Here is a 19,880-nt window from a genome sequence, read left to right on the forward strand (position 1 = left end):
TGACAGTCATTTCAGAACGGTTGGAAATTTGGGAGTTGTTTGTTAAGATCATGACATTTTCCACTAAGAAAATTCATTCAGGGAAAATTATTTTTTAGGGAATCCAGGACATTTTCAGTTGCAGGAAAATCTTAGATTTTTATGAATATATACTGTGGGAAACATTCAAATAATACAATTAAAAAAAAAAAATTTTTTGTCTGACACCAGGCTGGTTTGAGATTTGAATGCTTCAGTTTTTTTTATAAACAAGTGAAAACAAACAATTGACTGAGTTAATTGTTGAAATACAACATTTAAGTAAAGAAAGATAGCCACTCTTACACACAAAGTAATAAGAGTGTCTTTCTTCTTACTTCCTCGGTGGATATAGTATATGCTATAACAAACAAACACATACATAATATATAAAATGATGTTTATGAATTTTTTTTTGTTTTTTTGTTTTAAATTTAAACTTTTATTCCATCTCAAACGGTTTATAAGATGAGGGTCCTAGTTACGTCCCAAGCACGCTATAAAAAAATTCAGCTTGATATCTCTTTTCATTTTTGAGTTTTTGTGTTGACAGACGGACGGGCAGACAGGCGGACATACAACTGGAAATAGACTAATAAGATGATTTAATAAACTCCTATACCAAAATTTTATTACTAACATCAATATTTTTAAGCGTTAGAAACTTAGGACTAAACTTAGTATACCTTGGTATATTTCAAATATACATGGTTTCATTCGTCAAGCACAATATTTGCATAAATCTAAAACATAAAATATACACTGGAAATCTATCGGAAGTAAATAAATTATTTCCTTATTGAAATTTGATAGTGATACTTCTTTCACCTAAGACCGTTTGCGTTAAGTAACACTGGATGCGTGAAAGTAAGGCATACAAATTTTGATTGGCATATAAAAATAAAATGCTTTAAATATACAACTAAATCATATGATTTGAAAACTTTTTTTTTATTTATCCGAATAATTTTTTGCGCGATGTTAGGAGCAGCAAAACAGTCTGGTAGTTATAATTTATGTCACTAATTTAAATTTTTCCGCTAATGTAACCGCTCTCAGGTGCCAGATGTATTTCATTGCTTCTTAATGTCACTAAGGACAAGAAATATCCAAAATTTATCCATCAGGTTTTTCGTTGACGAAGGATTTTATACCAAAAGATTAAAGGAAATATTGCAGTCACTATTATACAATACAATAACTCAATCAAAAGTTATTGGTACGGGCTCTATAGGTCACATTCATCACGACTTTAAAAAAAAATATTTTTTTCATAAATAAATATTATAAAGATAGGGTGTGTTGTACATGTAAGGGTTAAAATATATACACGTGCTAATTTTTATTTATTTAAATTTATTATGTTAATTGTTTTGAATTATACGCTTACAAAAAAAAAAAAAAAATCAAAATATATTCGTAAAGGTGTGTTATACACCTTTTGATTTCATATATGCTTCGTGGCGTGCGCTGGCGGTCAGAAATCAAGGGAATATTATAAATATTTATTGAATATAACAGGATACATCGTGCTGTAATATGATATTAAACTAACCGTTACTCACAGCTTTAATCGAAGAATTAATTTATTTTTAATTGAAATTACTTTTTTGGGTTTTTCTTTGTGTAAAATATCCGGCATAAAATAAATTAAATAGGCAATTAAGCAAAATCAACCAATTTTTTTAAATTTAAATATAATGCAGGGTTATTTGTTAATTATTTTTTTTAAAGGATGAATTGTAGCTTCACCTCTGAAATTAAAATTTTTCAATTTAATTGAAAGTTTTGGCAGATTTTAAAGGATAACTATGGACAAGTAGACAACTTACTTTTTTATCATTTAGTCATAAATTGGGTTTTTTTTTAAATTTTATACTTTGCATATATAAAATATATCAAGGTATACTAAGTTTAGTCCCAAGTTTGTAACGCTTTAAAATATTGATGCTACGAATCAAATTTGAGTATGGGTGTTCATAAAATCACTTAATTAGTCCATTTACTGTTGCCGTCTATCTGTCTGTCTGTCACCATGATAACTCAAAAACGAAAAGAGATATCAAGCTGAAATTTTTAAAGCGTGCTCAGGAAGTAAAAAAGTTCGTAAAAGAGCAACGTTATTCAATTGGATCTTGAGTCCGTAGGACCCATCTCGTTAAAGATAGAACGAAAGTTTAAATTTAATAAAAGTTCCTTATAAAAATATAAAAAACTTCTATTTGAAACATTTTTTCGTAAACATCACTGTTTACCCTTGAGGGCGCAAATTATATTTTTGTATTTATAGGAATATCAGTTATGTGTGTGACATGTATGTATGTGATATGCATTTCAATAATTAACTTAGGCAATTGAACTTATACTTTTATGAAGCTCAATCATCGATTCAATTTTGTACAATTAACATTACTGTGAATTCTTCCATAAAGTAGGGATTGTATTAAAAATCACAACTTTTAAAAATAAATAATTCAAAATTTTGTCCCTGTGTTTATTGTGATCAGGGAACTTTGAACTATCATTACAGCAAAAGAAAATGAACATTCACCGTACTTGCTCAAAAAATCGAGTCACTTTAAATTCAGGTTTATTTTTTGACAATCTTTATATAAAAGAGTAACGTTTCAAATAAAACTTTTCAAAGAAATTCTTATTATTAAAAACTATATTTTATGAAGTTCTATTCCTCTTAAATAGTACATTGGATCCAAAAGCAGCAAAGGAACTGGTTTTATCGAATTTTTATTCTCGACATATCGTATGAGACTTTGATTGAGATTAACTTCACATAACGTTAAAAGATTATTGAAAAATTAAATCATTAAAATAAATTAATTCAGACATAATAAAAACAAACCTAGAGAACATATTTCATATAAATCAGAAACAACAATACTAAAATGTTTATGGGGTGGTAAAAAGAGGGTGGTGTAAAACTGTAAAACAGTATGGTGATAGATTTTGTGTGTACTTACCGGAACTAGCCAGTCGACTACTGGTCGGACCAAACATTTGATATGGATCTAGAAACAAAATAGAATAAGTTAATAATACAATAATAATAATAATGATAATCATAATACAAATAATAAAATTTAAATCAACCTCATTTACATATTGCAACAATAATTTATACAAATATATTTATTATTTCAATGGAAAATTCATCATTATGTCTTTTTGGACACATTCAAAACGTGGTTGTGGAGTTGGGGAGGGGTAGACTGAAGGGGGTAGTGGTGCGGTGATACTTACTATTATTATAGCTGTGATTATGGGATTAAACTGAGTGTTTCAGCATATGTCTAAATGTTAATAAATGTTTGTTCTGTATAGTCCCAAGCTTATAAAGGCGGAAATTGAATGATAATTGAAAATTATCTCAGTTTTGGATATTTTAGGGAATTTAGAAGTTAAAAATTACGAAAATCTAGTTCATATGGGTAGTAGATGAATAGTCTCTAAGATATCCCCTGAATTAAATCGTTCTTATTATGCGATTTTTAGTGATATCTCCGAAAATACTTCTTCAATCGTTAAATGAATTTATTTTTGTATTTTTTGGGTCAAAATCATCTTACACTGAGTTTTATTCAATTTGGGTAAAAAATTGATAAAATCTTTTGAAAAATCGGAAACAACTTATTGTATCGAAGACGTAGGAAGATATTTCGAAGATACAATTTTTTTTTATTGTAATTATTTTAGGTTTATTGATTAAAAATCATGAAAATTTTTCTTTTTTATAAAGATAAAAATCATTGACTCACTTATAATAGTTTAAAGTATCTTTAAAACACAAAATTGATTTAACTGAGCATTTAACGAACGCTTTTCGAAATATTATTTTTTATAGAAAATACATCAATTCGATACTTGGTCGAGTTTCAAGATATAACTCGAAATCCATATGAAAAGCAGTTTTTTGGTCTTAGTAACGCTATATATTCGAAAAACATATATTTTGTCCAAAGAATCTTCATCAAGTTGTTGGGGCGAGAAGTATAATAATTTCTAGTTTTAATTATCTCAACTTCAAAGTAAATATTTATCTAAAAGAGATTCAATAGACTCTCAAGTTCTGTATTCCTGATTCTGAAACATCTTGTACCTATGTAAAATAGTGTTATTTAAAAACAACAAGCAATAAACAATAAAATCATGTTGTTAATATTAATTATCAACTGCTTTGGATTTTAATTTTAAATATATTTTATTTTATTATTTTAGTAGTTGTACTATAGGGTGATGTTTATTAGTGTATTATGTTAATTATTAGTAGTACACAAAAAAAGCTAAAATAAATTTTATATTACTAATAACTAAATAATAAATTAACAACAACTTTCAACCCCCTTAATAATTATTATACAAACTGAATGAATATATTATCTAAATATCTTTAGAAATGATTTCTAATGAAATTTAATGACTTCATTAAATATGCACCAAAATATTATTTGTTATTTGTATAGGAATAATAATTATCTTTGAGTTTTTTTGTTAATTATGTGTTAATTAATTTGTTGTTGAGATATTTTTTATTGATTTATACAAGAAAAAGTGTGTAGTTCATAATTATGGTATACTTGAATTATACACACCCGCTTCGCTGGGTTTAAAAGTAAAGATTGATAAAGATTGCTCTCGCTTATCCCCTTTCTACAACACTCGAAATAATGGTAAGGATTGTTTTACACAGTTAAAATATATGTATGGTTTTCTATTTTTTTTTTAAATGTATAATGGTTATTATTCATTGAGTATATCAGAGAAGATGGCCGTGAAATATTTTATATTCTTTTTGTTAAAAGTTTTTTTTATTTTGTGATTTTTAGTGAATCGGAAGTACACTAACTAACTTGTCACTAAAAAAAAAAGAATCATCGAAATCGGTTGGCGTGATATTGAGTTATTCGTCCTCTTGTCGTGCATACTTAGTGCAAATTTAAGACTTTTATGGTTTTTCCATGGATGCCGTTGTCAGAAGCACCAGTTTTCAAATAGATAAAGAACCATCAAAATTGGTTCAGCCAGTCGAAAGTTCTGAAGTAACACACATAAAGAAAATACAGTCGAATGGATAACCTCCTCCTTTTTTGTTTCAAGTCGGTTAAAAATAACTGTAATTTTGAACTTTATTTAAATGTTTTCTCCAATCTAGTTGCACTGTCCAATATTTTCAACAAAAAGACTAAAACACATTTCTTCATTTCGAACAAATAGTGCAAGAAACTTTAAAAAAAACCTAATTTGTGATGATACTATTTGAAATTCGAATCAGAATCTAACATCAATTTCACCCTCAACCATAAGTAAGGTATACCTCTAAATGAAATATCAACTAATCAGTTTCAGTTAGCATCCCTAGGGCATTCAGAGGGTATTAGAGTGTTGATCATTACCACATTACTATACCTACATAGATATAGTTCGAAATCTATTGTATATATATTTGTATTGTGAAACTGTAATTCCAATACAATTACACCAACATTAAATCAAATCAGTTCAAAAATCAGTGGCCACTAAAAAAATTCGGTTTATGCTTGGCCGAGATGATTTGCGTTCATCAATGAATGGGTTTCTATCCTTTACTTTTTAAATAGTTTGTTGAGCTTGTTCAAGAGTTATTGGATTTATGGATGTATAATTCATGGTTTTTATAGACTGTAAGCAAAGTTCTTGCATTTTAGTAGTGGTTCCGCGAAGTCGTGAGATAAACTAGAAAGTTGGGAGATAATTAAATTAAATTAATTAGATCACCGAATCATAATACTATTCGATTTGTTTGATGTTTTGTTTACCCAGACTTTCAAATAATCTGATATATATTATAATCGTGAAAGTTTGGAAGGAGAGATGAATGCTTGTTACTCAATCACGCCAGAACGGATCTGAATGAAATTTGGCACTGAGATAGATTAAAGTCTAGAATAGCACATTGGCTATTGATTCTTAAGAACCTTATATGCTTGAAATAAGATTATAATACAATAATTCCTTATAAAACCCAAAAACATTCGGATATATATTAGAATCGTGGAAGTTTGGATGGATAGATGCATGGAAAATAACTTTCTAATGGATTTGGATGAAATTTATCACATAGTTCCCAGTAAAAGCTATGGTTCCCGTGGGATAGATTGCAAGAAGGCTTGATTAATTTACACAATAACGATAAAAAATCTCAAAATCTCTTTTAATCGCGAGTAACACCGCGGAGCGCAACTAGTTTATAAACAAACTACTCACAGCTATCGAATTTACAAGAATACAAAAAAAATAGTCAAAAATATTCTTATTTACTGAGGTCTGTAGGATTTATGTTGATGTCGGCAGAAACTACACGATTTCTGAATATTATATTTAGTAGCCACTTTCAAGCCAACTTAGATCCATCGACATAATTTTTCTCAAGGATTAAATGCGGCACCATATTGTTGGGGAGCAGATTTTTTATTATTCTTATCTTAAACCAAAAGTTTTCGAGATTGGTTTTTAGCCTATTACAAACATCTACTTATCCTTTCTGACCAATTTATTTGTAATTTCTCTATCAAAAAAACGTTTCGCGAAACATGAAACATTTAAGCTTACAAGTGAGAACCCACTTAGTTGTTATTGATTAGAATTATGAAGATACAGAAGTAATATAGGTTAGACATATTGGTCAAATGGAGCAAATCTCACAATTGGCAGTGTGCCCCACAATTGGCATAATGCTACAATTCGTTTTAGAATTAAATGGAGTTGGAATCATAAAGTTTGATAACTTCTGGAACAAATATCTATTGACATGTGTACCTACAAACTATATTAGTAAATAAATTCATATACGGTTGCAACCCTCCGTCATGTATGTTTGAAATAGTAACTGAATAATAATTTAGTAGTTCATTATTATTGAACTTTGACAAGACGACATCACATATATTACAATTATTATTAAATACTAAATAAATACTAAATGAAATGTTTATGTGGACGGATTTTGTTTACATTGCGCTCACATTTTTCATGTTCATATTTGGTAACTGATACTCGTGTGCTATGAATCAAAATACAAGGGAAAAACACTTTCTAAAATGAATAGTTTTCCTTTTTATTAAAGGACGATGGTCATTCATAATACTCTTTACAGGTAATGCACTGGAATTATGTTAAACGCCTCAAGCCGCCGACTGAATCACTAGTTGGCTTATAGGATATAGAATAGATGGCTTATAGGATAATCCGTAGTGCACATGTACCTCCTAAATTACCATAATATTATAATTTCAAAAACTAGTTTTTTTACAGAATAAAACAAGTGCAAACAAACAATTGACTGAGTTAATTGTTGAAATACCATGTAAAGACAGTGTTAATTACTCTGTCACATTATACATACATACATGTCACACACATATAACTGATATACTCGTACAATACTACAATTTGCGCATAATATGCGCTCTCACGGGTAAACAGTGAATTTTACGTAAAAATGTTTCAAAAAAATATGTTTATTTTTTTATAAGGAACATTTTTTACATTTACGAACTCGATCTCACTTTTTACGTCCTCAACACACTATAAAATTCAGCTTGACATCTCTTTTTGTTTTTGAGTAATCGTGATGACAGAAGGACAGACGACAGACTGACAACCGGAAACACCTATACCAAAATTTTGTTCATAGCATCAATATTTTTAAGCGTTATCAACTTAGAATTAAACTTAGTATACCTTGGTATATTTCATATACATGGTATAAAAATGGAAACACATCAGAATCGAGCACTAGGTCTCCTGCAATAAGTATCTTCAGTTCTATGACAATCAAGATTTTTTGGAGTGGACCAATACAGAAGTTAAAAGTTATTTTTTACCCGACTACCAAGTATCTTGTATATATGTATGTATGTATGTATGTATGTATGTTTGTTTGTAAATTTATTTATTACGTTGTATCTTCTAAAAAAACCTAAATGGCGGATTTGTGGCGTAAAATAGTTATGCGTTCATAAAAAAAGTCAAACCTATCGAGTATGATATCAAAATAAGGGATATTAAAAGGAGATTGCAAATTTAGTTTTAACTAAGAATAATAAATTGGTTTAAAAGTAGTATATAATAATTTTTTTTTCTTTTTTTTAAGTCTAAAATAAAATGAATCATTTAAAAAAATAAAAACCCGACTTAGTTAGATTTGAACTGAAAAGACAGAAACAAGTCCAGTAGTTTATATAGAGACTTTAACAGTCGGGACCCATAAAAATCAAGACTGACTCAAATTTTCCCAATGAGGGGTCCCAACTGTTAAAATAGCTATGTAAATCACTGGACTTGTTTCTTTCATTTCTGATTTTATTTAAAGCACTCCGGTTTTTGATTTTTTCATAAATTTATTTACTTATCAACTTTTATAACATATAAAAGCAAGCTTGGTAAAAAATTTCTTGGCTGCAGTGTCACTGTAATGAAAACTTTCTTGTAAACTTAGAAATAGAAATTCACGAAATGAAATGAAAACGAGTGAACATTTTTGCGAAGACTATTTTTCAATAACTACTATCAAACAATAAATCCAATTAATGAACACAATACAATTTTTTTTTCATATTCCCATAAATCGAAATCAAATCACCTAATAGCAGCTTCTGCCTACTGTCAGTTTAATTTCATATTTTTTCTGTTATATAACTTTGATATCAATTATTTATTTGTGCTTTAAGTAAGGTCACAGTCGGTAAAAATCATCCACAAAATATAGTGTGTAACCCATGGTAGACACACAACCCTCAGTTAAAAAAATATTAAATATAATGACAAATTTATTGATATTTCATATATATATTTTTTTTATTTCGTTTTAATTTCATTTTGATTGTTTTTATGAAAAGAAAATTACATTTGACGAACGACAAGATTACAAAACAAAACAAAAAAATAAAAGAAAAGTAATTTCAATTTTATAATATGAAATTATCGATAAATTTAATGATTGAAAACATAATGAATCGATAATAACTTACAATGTACAGAAGGAATAATGTTAAGTGTGTAGATAATTCTGGTTCGGTAAAATCGATTGAACTTTTTTTGACTTTAACAAAAACAATCAAATGTAATCCAATCGTATCTTGCGTTATAATCTCTTTCCCAAGTATCGCTTGAAAATCAAAAAATCTGGGTATTCTAAGAACAAACAAGGATAGCGTAGGATATGGCTGAACTCTGCAGAAATAAGGCCGTTCTTCATAGATTAAGTTATTCTAAATGAAACCGTTCATATACACTCTGATCCGAGACATATAGATAAAGAGAGACACAATGGTTGAAAACTATGTACTTGGAAATAATTTCCAAAATTCACAGATTACCGATTAGAAATAGATTAATTTGGAAGATTGTATCTTTAGAAAAACCCAGCTCCCACTAAAAACTTTTTCCATTGATTTCTTTCAGCAATGGTATTAGAAACGGAAGAAAGTAGCATCCTTGAAGCAATTTTCCGGTATTTCATTTGTAGCCCATCAGTTGTCTACAAACAGAATCTATCCAAATTACAAGGAAGCAATAAATACTTGTCTTTTCACTGGATAACTTGGAGTTTGTAGTCTGATTGTCTTGTGAGGAAGGAAGTGGCTCCCCTCTAATCTCTGCTCCAGATATCTAAATAGAAAGTAACATCAAAACTTCCCATGACTATAATATTGAAAATGGCCTTTTGGCTGTAAAAGGTCGGACGTAAATGAGAACAGACGCCTGATGCATTTTAACTACGAACCCTTACACAAAAAGGCACCTTTAGTGTAAAATAATACAACAAAAATATTTGAACTGTAGGTATAGAACAGTAAAAAGTCACAGGAGCTTCAGTCAGTGTCGATGATCAACCCCCTTTGTATTTGTACAGAGAGTAGAGAATATGACCTCAGGAGAGTCAGAGTTATACATAGTGAAGAAAACTGTAGCTAATAGTGACAATTATTGAATCACAAGGGCACAATCATATAATTATTAAATCATTGGGGTACAATCAACTACACTACGCTGTGAGGGTTATTTGTTATAACAGCAGCATAAGGGCAAACTCTTCATTATTCTTTTACATCCCTTGGTTTTTATTTCATTTGATTTTTTTTTTATTTTAGTCTTTTCTTTTATTGAAAAAAGAAAATCTTATAAAAAAAATTATTCTTTTATTTTTATGAAATAATTACTATTTAATGGGAATTTTTTCCTTTCGAATTTATCTTTATGGTGACAAAATAGTCACAAAAGAGAAAGTAATTTAACATTGAAAAAGTAATTGAATATGTTTAAAAGGCCTCTGATAATTCCGTAATCTGACAACATGCAAATAGATAGCTTGTATAAATAAACAGTCAAAAGTAGCACAATAGGCTTGTTTACAAAATTTTTTTTTTATTACTTCAGGTGAAGAATTCTCACTGCACGGGCACTAACGTGAGGCTGGTTTTTGAAGATCTTTAGAAGAACGCAAAATATGAACGTTTAAAATTCCTTATTTAAACAAAGATAATTTTATTTTTAGTTTATCTGTAAATAAAACCACATTGATTAACAGTCATAAGCCTACCTGCATTCTCATAAAATACTTTTATTTCTATAGAAACATTGTCCAGTAAATATCAATATCTACCCAGCAATTACAGATAATTCAAAGTACATTTGACTTTAGGTACTTCATCTTACCCTATGCTTTTGGAATTAAGTACACCATAATTAAAGCTTGTAAGCTTGGGACAAACTCCGGCACTTCATTTTTTAACTTCTGATTCGATTATTCCATTTTTAAGCGCTTAATCTTACTTGATGTTATTCATAAACCTAATGTAAATATCTTTTGTGAGCCTTTTGTGTGGCATCTATTTACTTAGTTGATTGCTAGAAATTTTTAAATCGCAGAAGAATGGTTCCTTGAATACTTTTTTTTGCATTGCTTGAAGTTTTTGCCATAGAGTTTAGTAGAGCTGATAAAATTATACTCAAATGAAAAATGTAAACTGATTAAATTCGCGATATGTTCCTCAATTTTTTTCAATTTTGAGACAGAAGTGAGAAAGTTAGTCACTCTCGTTCGAATCTTTAAATGCAGCTTTCCAAACTTAAACACCCTGTTTAAATATAGGTCAAGGTCTATTATTATATTCAAACAAAATCTAATCACAGTTTTTTTTGAATTATTTTTGAACTATTCGAGCCACGAGCCATTCTATCAAGAAAAACTATTAAATAAAATTCAAACGAATGAAATAAAATCACAATTTTTCAAGAAAAATAGAATCAGCTGATTTAAAAAAAAAGCAGAAAACCCATGACCTCTGATTGTACAATTGGATAACATAGACAGTCAGCCGCCCCCAAGTGTATTTGCGTGACCGATACAAATAAACTCACAAATACACTTTTCCCTTGATTTTCTTTACGTATTTTTTTTTATATAACACACGTTTATAATAAAGGTATACATAAATATTCCATCCACCATCCACCCAACTAAACCACCCACTATCTGGTTGGTTAATAAGTTTACTATCGTAGTCATGGAGGTGATATGTCCAATGATAATAAAGTTATAAGTCGTCACATTTAACGGTTTTTTTTCCATCTATTTTTATACAATTTTTATGTAACGATTTTTTTAGATTAGAATAAAATATAGAATGGTCTGATAAGGCACTTCTTTCATCAAAAAAAAAAACGTTAAAATCGAAGAATTTTATTGTGTCAATATCAAAATTTTTACCTTGAAATTTCATAAACACTAAACCGAGGTGACTCTTATACAGGCTGGACAATTTTAAAATATTATGCCTAATTGTCCGCTTTGTAATTAACCAATCAAAAAATAACTGAAACAAATATTGCAAAGTTTGATGGGGAACTTCTGTTCTGGCATAAGATTGGACCTAGTTCTCTGAGTCGCAGTAACAGTTACTTTAGATCCTAAAAGGTAAGAGATAGAATAACACGTTAAGTTAGGAAGTTGATTTTCATAACAAAACTTTTTATTTCAAAAGAATTTTTCGAAAATCGTTATCTTTCAGAGAAAATTGGACTTAAAACTATGTCATTATTGCATTTAATCGAAAGAAAATCGATAATTTTAGTTAAAGCTATGGACACAGGCAAATGTTCTCTATTGTCCTTGACTTAAGCATTTTTCTATAGCTAGCATGTTTCGTTTCGAATAAATGCAAAAATATTTTTGTCGCATTTCGTCCGAAACCTAACGATTTTCGAAAAATTGAATAAAAAATGTTTGTTTTTTTAAATTGACTATTCTAGCAACCCGGAAAACTAGGTTCAATATGATGTCAGAACATGATATCCTCCATCAAACTTTTATTAAGTTATTTTTTGATTGGTTAAGTACAAAATGAGCAATTAGCCATAATTGATTAAAATGGTCCACTCTGTATAGGTATGTATATGTAACGTGATCGCAGTACTTTAACGAAATTAGTGAACATATTACAAAAATTCTTCATGTTTAATTAGTTTCAAATAATTACAAGTACTATATCAAAACAATCCAACCCTTTTTCACTAACTAAGGGTACTTTTGGATACAAGTAAAAATAATTTATAAGAAAAATACTTGAAGAAAATTTTCGGTAAAAGTTAATTTAAGTAAACTTAAGTGTGTTCAGTGTTTTGAGATGACAATTGAAATGGAAACGAACAAGTGAGAAATTTTTATATAGCTAAATGAAAATATTTACGGAAATGAACGTATATTTACTTTTTCTTTTATTTGCAAACAATGCGATGGGCAGACAAGGAGTGTATACAAGGAATAAGTGTAGAAGTCCATGGCTTGACTTTATCACATTGTCTACATCACTGATTGTGCCCAAGGGTCATCAAATTTACTCATTTAGTAAACATTCTCTCGTATTAGAAAAATATTTTATCTAGTGGTAACCGAATAAAAATATAAGCTTAGAAAAAATTAGTTTCCTACTTATTTTGCAAGTCGTAACTTTAAAAAAATTTTTATTAATCAAGCAAGCGATAGATATTGTTGTTCCATCCGATATGAAGGTAGTACGAGCAACAAGGCGATTTTAGATTTAGAGTTGAAATTATTTGTACATTATTTTCAACTTTGATGATAAATTTTAAAATTAGTATAAAATTTTTAAAATTTTTAAAATTTGTGTCCTTCACTACCGTGCTCATACATCCTTAATTAGTTGGCCACAACGGTTTTTGTTTTCTGTTTTTAATAATTTATTAAGGTTTTTACTTTAAGTTTCTTTTCTTAAATTTCCATCTACTAGTTTTGGAGAAATGTATGAAAACACATCATTCATCTATCGTGTAAACCTAAAACCAATGTTAAATATGCCTACTTTTGAAGATGTTTATTTATTTAACCCTAACCCCCCTAAAATATTTAAAATTGATTTTGACTTAGTTCAAATACATATAAAAAAAATCAAGTTTTTTTTTAAAAATTGCCTTGGTACTTGTACTTCCTTAAAGAAAGCCAAAGATAATTACCCGATATTAGTTTTGCATTAAATGCATTAAATGGCAATTACTGCTCAGCAATAATTGCAGTTCAACCTTGGTAAAGGTACAATTTAATGTCACATAAGCTATGGCCTAGTGCAGAAATGGAAAGCAAACACTAAAGGTCCTTGTACGATATTGAAAAGGGTTCAAAATATAAATCAAGAACCTTGCAAACCATCATTAGTCTTAAGGAATCTAACATTAACAGAATCTAACCTTCACAATCACGGTTGTACATGGTCAAAAAGGTAAAAATTAGAGTTGTAAAATCTTGGAGCTCAATTCAACGCAAAATCGTTTCTTGAGAAGAGCTTAGTTTTTAGAAATTCATTTTGTTTGGTCAATATTATATATCCGAAAATTTAATCAATCAAAGGATGTACACTTCATTTCGACTCTCTATACTAGATTGAAATAGTTTGTGTAAATATTGGGTGAAGAAAATTTTTATATGAGAAAAGTGTATAAGAAACTTTAATATAGACTTACCAGGTTGTCGTAAATGACTGTGTGGATCCAAGGATGCTTTTGACATCCCTGAGAATGTGTTGGTTCCATAGCCTAAAAATAGAAAAAAAAAGCAAAATTAATAATAATAAGAAATAAATTTACTTGCTATGTTTTAGGCTACGAAAAATGTTAATGCTTATTCATTCGTTGCCCTGTTAGTTTGATTATAACCTAAGGATAGAAAATCTTAGCCTTTTTCAACAAGTTCGAACGATTCGTAAATTGACTTATTAGAGGCTCTATTCGGATTAACTGTTTAGATTAGTTCTTTACTGTGCCCAAAAAATAAGGTGACATTGTATTTATTTTGAAAATTCTTTATTTATTCTTCCAAATCAATTTTATCCCCTTCAAAGTAATTCCCTCCCGATGCAATTCACTTATGCCAACGGATTTTCCAATCTTCGAAACACTGGTTGTAGTCACTTTTCTGGATTGCCTTCAGTTCCGTCTTCGCTGCGGCTTTAATTATATTTTTTTTAGAATTTTCGTTCGTGCTAGTACGGGAAAGTAAAAGGCTTATTCAATAAAGAACAACGTGATTAAACCATAAAACGAATTTTTCTTTAACCATAAGTAATGTCTTGAAAAACCAGATGAAAACATTTTGATAAAGTCGTTTTGTCAACCATAAAGCATTTTGTGTGTCTTAACAAAGCATGCATAGCAAAAAGTTTTCATTTCATCGATTAATTGTCTATTATTCACGGAAGGTAAAACCAATTTTCCCCTCTAAACATTCATATAAAAAGAAAAAATTTAATTAACCATTATATTAAAGAAAAAAAAAATAGGAAAAAAATTATTATAGACAGACGTATCAAGCAAAAGAGAAGTCATTTTGAAAAATATAAAAATCCATTTCCGCTCTAAATAAAACAATAGAAATTTATATATATGATTCTTTTTTCCTTTTCTTTTTTGAAAAAAAACGATGTAAGTGAACATTTGTAAAAGAATAAAAATGAAGTTGAAGATTTCAGTTACGAAGCACAAGTAACAATATACAGAATGTCACACGTTTTCGGTGACGAGAAAAACAGTAAAGTAGGTACATTCTCCTGGTATTATGAAAATTGTCAAATGGGGCAAAAATAAGCCACTGTAGCTACTCGATACGAGTTCCTCTACAAGAGATTTTGCTTTTGTCGATTTCAAAGCAAATACAGGGTGGGCCATTTTCATCTATCCATCTAAATATCTCGTTTTGTAGTTAACAATCAAAAAATAACTTAAACAAAAGTTGCAGAGTTTAATGGGGGACATCACGTTCTGACATCAGATGGGACCTAGTTTTCGTGTTTCTTTAATAGCCAATTTAGATTCTAAACGGTAAGAGATAGAAAAACACTTTAAATTAGGAAGTTGATCCTCATAAGAAAGTAACATTTTTCAATTAAGCCATTTTTTCGAAAATCATTAGCTTTCGGAGGAAAGCTACGTCCTAAAAATATGCCATTATTGCATTTATTCAAAACAAAACATTCGTTTACTACGGAAAAATGCTTTAGCCAAAAGTTGCTGAGAACAATAGAGGACATTTGCCTGTGTCCATGACTTTGACCTACAATTATCGATAAATCTTGAGCGTATTTTCTTGCGATTAAATGCTATTATGACAAATTTTTAAGTCGCATTTGCTCCGAAAGCAAACGGTTTTCGAAAAATGTTTTTAAAAAAATTGTTAGTTTTTTATGAGAATCAATTTTTTAATTTAAAGTGTTATTCTATAGAGATAGAATAACAACTCTTACCGTTTATGATCCAATTGACTATTAAAGAAGAATGAAGAACTAGGTCAAATCTGATTTCTGAACATGATGTCCCCCTCTGAAACTCAAACTATGAAACTTTCGTTATTTTCTTATTGGTAACTACAAAGCTATACATAGCCTTCTAAATTATTCTTTACAAATAAACTGTTAAAATTGGACCCCAAATCAAAATATAATATAAAAGTTAAAATATCTTTGGAAATTTAGTTACACCTTTCCAGTGAAAAAGTAAGAACGTATATGATTTCTGATGAGCCTTCTTGTATTTAAAAAGAAATACATATCATCAAACAGTAGTACTCCGACGGAAAGGATTCCCTTGTCACTGTTCCACGTCAATACACACGATATACTTTTCTCTTGTCGACTGTGAAAGCTTTCCTCTGTGCTGCCTTTTTAACAGCAACCAAGAATGAATGCTTATATATTTATCTTTTTTCTCTGTGTTTTGCGTTTTTGTATTTTTGTATTTTATTTATTGTTTAAACTAAGACTCGATTTGTATAGAATAAAGAGAAATTATTGGTATGTTTATTTTCTTTAAATTTTAAATTGTTTCGAAAATGCGCAAAACATTTTTTCTTTCTCATTGTTTAATAAGTTATTGGTAGCGATATAAAGTCACCACTTATTTCAACTGAAAAATTTCGATTATTACTATAATTTTATGCTTATATTATTTGCACTGTTTTAATTCAAACCAAGGTATCGTGTATTGATCTAATGACTGTGTAAAGGAATGCATGCATGTCCCACGGGAAATATACTAATTCCGACTTATATCTGAGCTATGGCTATTGTCTGCTCTGTCAAATCGATAGGAAAAAAGTAGAAAAATAACTAAAAATTTGCCATATGTGTCTTTTTAAATTAAATTTAAAACCTTTTTTAAACTGTCAAAAACGCGGGAATTAAATTTGGTGACGTAATATCGGTATCATTATACGAAATAACACCGATAAGTTTGACAGATATATTCATAGACAATTAATTATAAGAAATATAAATACATATTTATTTTCTATGGATATATTATACCCAGCTGTCTACACTGAGCTAACTGATGTCTATGGTTCATACCGAGATGATATCACATCAGGGCTTGCCCGCGTTTTAGGTCACGTGATATGCAGTTTAAAAATTACGATTTTTAATTTTAATAATATAAAAGAAAAATGTGCTTTTATGACTCGATATCGGGATATTTAAGTATATTTTTACATAAATTTTAACTTTTTTCAAATTTCGTAATTTATTTTTCACTACCGAAAGTACCTTATTGAGGAATTCTAATGCTTTCTTCTCAAAATGGATTAAATATTTACAATTGTATTGTATTTTGTAAAAAGCTCCATAACTATATTAAAAAGTTATCAACCAACAAAATTTAATTAAAAACGATTGTTATATTCGATACAAGAAAATTGTAATATACCCTTTTTCCGATTATATAAACATATTATAACTAAATAATCATGATGCGTTACAATTGAACGAACATACGCATTGCGTGAATCATTGAACGAACATGATGCACATTTTAGGATATGAATAAAAAAAAGTTTTTTTTTTTTTTTTTTAAATTAAATTCAACAATATTAAAATATTTAATAATAATATTATTTTATTAAAACATATGAAGCTGTCACTCAAATTCTTGTATAATAATACGGCACTGCTGTTAGATAAAAATACTTTTAATAAACATTTATACATCATGGTTTCTGTTGAAAAAAAAAAATATTATAAAGCCTTGTTCAAAATATTGATACAGTAAGTTTAGTTTGGGGGAGGTTTTTTTTATTTTGCAAATAATCAGTTCAATTATTTTTTTTTGTATATTTATTCATCGACTATTGATAGATTCAAGGGCGATTTTGTATTTAATTTTTAGGGTAAAAATTGTTGTTAATTTAATTGTTTAAGCAAAAATTTTTTAGTTTAAGTTTCAAAGAATTTTTCATGCTAAATATTTTGTAAATTTATTACCAGTAGATTTCAATCACCTGGTATGTATATTGTATAATTTATCTTTGTTTTCATAAAAATAAAACGTAAAAAAATGATTTATAATAATTGAATAACGAACTTCCAATCGATTTATTATTTTCAATATGAAATATGAAGTACACCATGATACAGAGTATTTTATCTTTATTTAACTATTATTGTCAAATTAATTGAAAGGTCTTAATAACCAATTTTAAGGTTTATATGAACTGGGCAAGTAGACTAAGTGTACAACGGGCTTTAGAAAAACCAAAATGTAATTTTGATTCTATAGAAATCATTAGAAATCATGTTAGAACTAGAGAAGGCATGCTCTTAAGCAGGTAGGAGTAAGATGGGGACATTCTCTCACTCTCTCTCACGGTACCCAATCACCGCCATATTACTTATTTGTTCATAGTGTAGGCGCTGAGTAGGTTTTATATCCATTTACAAGTCCTACCGAACAAGGAGTGTATATCGACGTATTTTGATCCGGTGAATCCGAATTTTCTTGCTCACACAAACGTATTCACGTTTTCTACAACATTTGAATCAAGAAACGGGAACAAGCTAAGACTGGGTACGTGCGCGAACTGAACCAAAACCCGTCCTCCATCGAGCATATCCTGTCTAATTCTACCAAGATAGAAATCAAATCATTTGTAGAAATCAAGGAATGTTTATTTAATTTGAAATAACAAGGAATGCGATCTTGTCGTAGTTTGAATAAGCCACCGTTGTACTCCTTTCGAAGTAATTCAAACCTTCGACGTAATCAAAACAAAATGCAATTTTGACATATTTACATAGTTTCATTTATAAACAAATATATTTCAATGACTCTCATATGAAATAACTAGGAATGTGATCTTATTGTAATTTGCGTTAACAGACTCAGATTTACTCTTTTCGAACTTTCGAAGTAATCTTTTTATAAACATCCTATAGAACTATAAATCTTTTCACAATATTGCTACTATATTGAAATGCATAGATATTTGCAAGTGATAATAAAGTAACCGTATTTTTTTGTATGTTGTATAATAGAAGATATAAATTTTATATTCATACAAATAAATACATATAATAGGTATTAATACTGTCCGTCTGTCTATTTATCGGACTGTAAATGTCTGTCATACATCCAGCAAGCATATAAAGAATGACAGCCATCCTGGAATGACAATCGATGGTGAATTATGTAACAGCTTCAACAGGAGGTATTAGCAGTTTTATAGATGGAAATTAATGAAATTTGATCAAGCATTCTACGTCTATAGAGCTTTAAATAATAGTCTACCATATTTGAATTTTAATTTGTTTTAATTTTCTACAATTATTTTACCTGGTGGGAACAGACAATTAAGGCCAGTTTTGCTTGTTTTCGATTCATATTAATAATTACATTACATTACGTAAAATTTAGGCTCGATTCACCTTCTTTGATTCGAAGACTGATATTATTACGATTTATCTTTATAAACAACAAGAAATATAGACAAATTGATAAGTAATTAAACGATAGTAACAGACCTTCGTTATAATTCTTGAACAGGCAAGAATGAAAAGTATATCAATATGACAAAATTACATACAGGGATGCGTTGTCCTGGAGAGTTGGCCGAGATATGTGACCCCAAGATTCTGCTACGCTGGGCTTTTTGCCATTGTAATGTTAAAGGGAACATAGTGGTCGGCAGACTAGCAAAGCTGTATGCAGCACAAGACAATTCGAAGATTTATACTTAGCGTCTGATTAAATTACTAAAACACTTTAGCGAGATTAGTGAAAAAAAAACGTGAGGAGACGGATGTTTAATTGTTCAAGTTTTGTGCCTAAGAATTGGTAGGAGTATGACTAAGTAACTTCTAAATCAAATCTACCAAGTCACATGAATAACCCTAGTAAACTTTCCTTCAGTAGGGAATATAATGAGGAAGAAGAGATGAAAGCTTATGTTGATTTTCTGTTAGCTACTCTGATATTTTGATTAATGAACTGATAGAGACGGTAAAAACAGACATTGAATGAATACCGAAAAG

The 19,880-nt window shown here is 29.1% G+C and overlaps 1 protein-coding gene across 1 annotated transcript in view; it reads right to left on the reverse strand.

The window, feature by feature from the left end:
- Positions 1-19,880, reverse strand: part of LOC123296632 (DNA-binding protein D-ETS-3) — a 137,409-nt gene that overhangs the window by 29,685 nt on the left and 87,844 nt on the right. Inside the window, exons 5-6 of the mRNA XM_044878187.1 lie at positions 14,050-14,121; positions 2,997-3,044 (exon numbers count right to left, since the gene is read on the reverse strand). Coding sequence (XP_044734122.1) covers positions 2,997-3,044; positions 14,050-14,121 — 120 coding nt within the window. The remainder of the gene's footprint in view (positions 1-2,996; positions 3,045-14,049; positions 14,122-19,880) is intronic.

The sequence above is a fragment of the Chrysoperla carnea genome, chromosome 3, assembly GCF_905475395.1.
Source record: "Chrysoperla carnea chromosome 3, inChrCarn1.1, whole genome shotgun sequence".
Classification (NCBI taxonomy): Eukaryota; Metazoa; Arthropoda; class Insecta; order Neuroptera; family Chrysopidae; genus Chrysoperla; species Chrysoperla carnea.